We start from the raw sequence: 4,792 nt of genomic DNA, 5'->3' as shown, positions 1-4,792 counted from the left end.
AAAAAAAAGGGACCGTTTTAAGCATCCTTCTTGTTAGCACTTTTGCAACTTCCTTGTACGTGCCTCCAGGATTAGTCGCTCTGCCTTTTGCATTAGTCAAGCACTCAAGCTTAATGCCGAACGAGCGGAGTATAGTTTGCAAGCCGTATTTACATGCTCAGTTGTGCGCATGGCCTGGTTTCTGCTATGTTAAAATGGTTTGGATTGTTTGGTTTCAGTTATGCGCATGGTCTTGTTTTAGCTTGGTTTTGGAGAAGGAAAAAAATAGAGTGGGGCAGGGTGGGCTAACGGCCTAACGTCTAATTATGAAATGGTTTGGTTTGGTTTTCGGACCATTCCCACCTTTACGCAGGCAAAGCAACGAAAGGAACTGTCAGTGCATTGTCGCTCACACGCCTTGCTTTAGTTTCCTTCCTCTTGTCTCATCTCAATATATCTTATACCTGCAGGCAGGTAGCGACCTAGCGTATGTATTGTATGCGTACCATCCTACCGTCCAGGCCACGGTACGATACATCGGGTTAGTTTTGGTACCTACAACGTACTTGTAAAATTGATAAATGGAATGAATAAACTAGTGGACTGCAGAGCAGCTAGCTGACCATGGAGATCTACACCCGATCTCAGTAAAAACAATTGCGTACCCCCATCGAACCAATCCAAGCTAGTAGATTCTTCTTGGCTCGGCTCCGGGATTCCACGCCGTGAGCCGACCACCTTACCGGCGGTGGCAGCCAAAGCTTCGTGTTGGGTCTCCTCGTCGCCATCACCGCGGATCACTGCTCCTCCTCGTCACTACCCTACCCGGGTCCCGGGATACATACATACATACATACATTTTATTTAAAAGCCTAGCGGCAGAGACGACAGGGGAGTGTGCCTCTGCCTCCTCCAGTCCTCCTCGTCTCGTCTCGTCTATGCCACGTCGTCTTCTTCCTCCGCGCGCCTTCGGTCCCGCCAGTACCTGTACGGCACAACAACAAGAAGAAATATACTAGCCTAAGCCAGGAGCGGGGCTTTGTTGATGAGGCGCATGCATGCATCGCTGGTTGCTTGCTAGCTAGCAGAGGAAGGAAGAGGATGATGGGAGCTCTGCAGGTGCAGAGGAGCAATGGCGACGGCGCTGCTGAGGAGCTCTTCCCGGACCCGGGCTACGTCGAGGTTGATCCTACCGGGAGGTATGGCAGGGTAAGGTCGATCATATCGCTCGCTGCTCCTCTTCTTCTTCTTCTTCTTCCTTGGCCATCTTCTTCTTTCGCCATGCTGTCGTGGACCTCGTGGCCCGATCGTGGTACTAACAAATCTTCTTCCCCTCCTCTGTTCCGACCACCAACTGCAGTACAACGAGATTCTCGGCAAGGGATCCTCAAAGACAGTGTAAGATCGATCATCGCCATCATCCTAGCCGTAACAAGCGTCGTCGTCGTCGTCTATCACTGCTAGCTTCGTGGGACTGATTGCTGTTTCTTCGTGCGTGCGTGCGTCCATGCCATGGCGACCGACCAGGTACCGTGCCTTCGACGAGCACCGGGGCATGGAGGTGGCGTGGAACCAGGTACAGCTGCACGACTTCCTGCGCGGGCCGGGGGAGCTGGAGCGGCTGTACGGCGAGATCCACCTGCTCAAGTCGCTCCGCCACCGCGCCGTCATGCGCCTCCACGCCTCCTGGGTCGACGCCGCCGCCGAAGCGACCGCGGCCGCGCCCCGCCCCCGCCGCGCCGCCATCAACTTCGTCACGGAGCTCTTCACCTCTGGCACGCTGCGGCAGTACCGGCGGCGGCACCCGCGGGCCAGCGCCGCCGCGGTCAGGCGCTGGTGCCACCAGATCCTCGAGGGCCTCGCCTACCTCCACGCGCGCGGCATCATCCACCGCGACCTCAAGTGCGACAACATCTTCGTCAACGGCAGCCAGGGCCAGGTCAAGATCGGCGACCTCGGCCTCGCCGCCGTGGTCCGGCGCCGCGGCCGCGGCGACCCGGCGCGGTGCGTGGTGGGCACGCCGGAGTTCATGGCGCCCGAGGTGTACGCGGAGGACTACGACGAGCGCGCCGACGTCTACTCCTTCGGCATGTGCGTCCTCGAGATGGTCACGCTCGAGTACCCCTACAGCGAGTGCGTCCACCCCGTGCACATCTACAAGAAAGTCACCTCAGTAAGAAATTTGCTTCATCATTTCCATTTGTTTTTCCCTTTTTTTCATCGATGGATTGATCATGGTGGCCGGCCGGCGTCTCTGATCGGTCAGGGGATCAAGCCGGCGGCTCTGTACAAGGTGAAGGACCCCGAGGTGAGGCGGTTCATCGACAAGTGCCTGGCGCCGGCGTCGCGGCGGCCGAGCGCGGCGGAGCTGCTAGACGACCCGTTCCTGCAGCTGGAGGACGACGGCCTCTGGTACGGAGACGACGACGCGGACTACAGCACCATGTACAACTACCTGCACCAGCCGGCGTGCCTGGACCACCACCACAACGCCGGCAGCAACGGCTCCACGGCGAGCAACGGTGTGGTGTCCAATGGCGTCGGCGGCGACAGATGGGAGGACGACTCTGAGGACGACGACGACGATGGCAGCATGTTCCAAGGCATCGACCAGCTGTTCAACGAGCACGAGGACGACGAGCTGCACGTCGCTGGCGTCGACATCACCATCAAGAGCAAGCGGATGGAGGACGGAAGCATCTTCCTCCGGCTGCGCATCGCCGACAAAGATGGCACAGGTGATGACACTCCATCTCTGAGCATTGAAAGTTGAAATTTTTAGGATCTTGTTTTCAACGCGAGACCTTAATTTTCTTGTTTGTTCATTATTATACAAGTGTGTTGTATGGAATTTCAATTTCTTGTGGTACCACGTACAGGGAGGGTCCGGAACATCTACTTCCCGTTCGACGCGGACGCGGACACGGCGCTGAGCGTGGCCACCGAGATGGTGGCGGAGCTGGACATCACCGACCACGAGGTAACCCACATCGCCGAGATGATCGACGGCGCGGTCGCCGCGCTGCTGCCGCACTGGAGGCCGGGCCCTGGCATGCACGACGACGACGATTATGACGGCGGCGGCGACGGTACTCCGGACACGTTAGGCGCTGCTGACCGTTGCAAGAACTGCCGGTCCAGCGCGTCCTCGGGCGGGTCACTGGATGACTACATGTCGGCGGCGCGGCGTGGCTGCCGGTGCGCGGAGATGCACGGCCGGTTCGAGGAGATCACGTTCCAGGCCGACGAAGAGCAGGTCCGGTTCCAGGGCTCTGGCTGCAGCTCCGACGATGGAGGCGGCCAGGCTGAGCACTGTGCAGGAGACGGAGACAGAGACAGTAAGCTCGAGGACATCCATGGCGTTGAGCAGGATGGCACTACTGATACTGAACGTTTAGACCAGCCTTGATCACAGCAAAGATCCAGCCACCATGATCGATAGAAACAGCAACCTTTCGCGTGTCGGCATGGGATCAGAGCACCGATCTGCTTGCTGACAAGCAAAATTGCGCGTGTCGGTGCCGCCACCATGATCAGGGAGATCTTCACCAGCAGTTAGCAAACCAAAGTTACTGTGACAGAGGCACAGAGCTGTATTGCTCACCGACACCTTGCAAGAGCAAGTTCTGTACTGATGAGCAAAGGTGTTGATGTTTGATGTGCCCTTTGGACCGCGTAAATCTACAGTTCCTAAACTGGTTCTGTTTGGTTCTCCTGTTTCAAAGGCAAATTTGCTAGGCAAATCTGAAATCCGCTGCTTGTAAGAACTTTTGTAGCTTTGGTTGAGTACAGTGGTTAGGATGGGCATGGTTTGAAGTTTATTTTAACAGGCAGGTGCTTCACTAATCTGAATCTAGCCCTTTGTTTTTCACTCTAAACCAGTTTTGTGGAGTTCATAAAGAATATATATATGACTAAGTAATCAAGACAGTTGCATATTCGAGATGATGCATCCATGATCCTATTCAGTGATCCCAAAAAGCAGCATGGAGACTTGGAGAGGGACATGCATGCTTAGCTAGATGCAGAAAAAGCATACAGTATTATTATGCAGAAAAGTATCCTGAGCTGACATATGAAAGATGGCGTGGCAAGTTGGATGCCTTTATGCACTAGATTAGGCAGGAAAAGCTAGAGAAACAAAGGTCCTGTCCAAAGCTGCATCCCAGGACCAAACTGGGAGCTGAACTCTTCTTCCCTGTACAGCCTAGTGGAAGGGAACCTAGATATGATTGAGACATCTATGCCAAGATAAAAGATACCAACCATGCAAACTTGCAAATTGGCAGCTATTGTGGGGAGGTATCCACTGATGCTTTTCTCACACAACAACAATTTGTTCAGTTGGAGGCTCAATATAATACACAAAGGGATATACTATTGTTTCATCACTAGCTTGGACCCAAAAGAAAGATGGTCATCTTGTGTATATAGGATATTTTTGGCATGTTTGATTTGTGCTCAAATGTAGCACTAGCACATGAAGTCCTTGCCAGAGTAGTTGCATAGGTTTTTTTAACCAAACTTTGGTTTCAAAATGAACTGGATGGACATAAGGGGCCACCTTGCCAACATTTTGGCATTGGAACAAAACCAAAATTGACAAAGTTTGGTAAGACAACATGTCACACATGTGGCACCACTCTTGGGCATCAAACCAAACAGGACAAAGACAAGTTAGTTACACACACCCTTAACCGCCCTATTGGCTTGGCTTATAAGCCGTACTTTTTCAGCCAACGAACAATATTTTTCTCTCACAACAAATCAGCCAATAGTACTTTCAGTCATGGCTTATTAGCCAAACGAACAG

At 53.6% G+C, this 4,792-nt stretch overlaps 1 protein-coding gene across 2 annotated transcripts; it reads left to right on the top strand.

Moving 5' to 3' along the window:
* Window positions 1-846: 846 nt before the first annotated feature.
* Window positions 847-3,825, top strand: LOC136549462 (probable serine/threonine-protein kinase WNK3). 2 transcript variants are annotated; one of them, XM_066540751.1, is made up of 5 exons: window positions 847-1,188; window positions 1,340-1,377; window positions 1,507-2,152; window positions 2,246-2,717; window positions 2,859-3,825. In XM_066540751.1, exons 1-5 carry the CDS (start codon window positions 1,081-1,083, stop codon window positions 3,386-3,388), a joined length of 1,794 nt encoding a protein of 597 aa, XP_066396848.1. In that variant the 5' UTR covers window positions 847-1,080; the 3' UTR covers window positions 3,389-3,825. The 2 variants fall into 2 exon arrangements, with proteins under 2 accessions (XP_066396848.1, XP_066396849.1); XM_066540752.1 differs by having other exon boundaries at window positions 848-1,193.
* The last annotated feature ends 967 nt before the right edge of the window (window positions 3,826-4,792 follow it).

This window comes from Miscanthus floridulus, chromosome 4 (genome assembly GCF_019320115.1).
Source record: "Miscanthus floridulus cultivar M001 chromosome 4, ASM1932011v1, whole genome shotgun sequence".
NCBI lineage: Eukaryota > Viridiplantae > Streptophyta > Magnoliopsida > Poales > Poaceae > Miscanthus > Miscanthus floridulus.
Note: the sequence above shows the minus strand (reverse complement) of the source record. Positions and strands in the feature narration are given on the sequence as shown.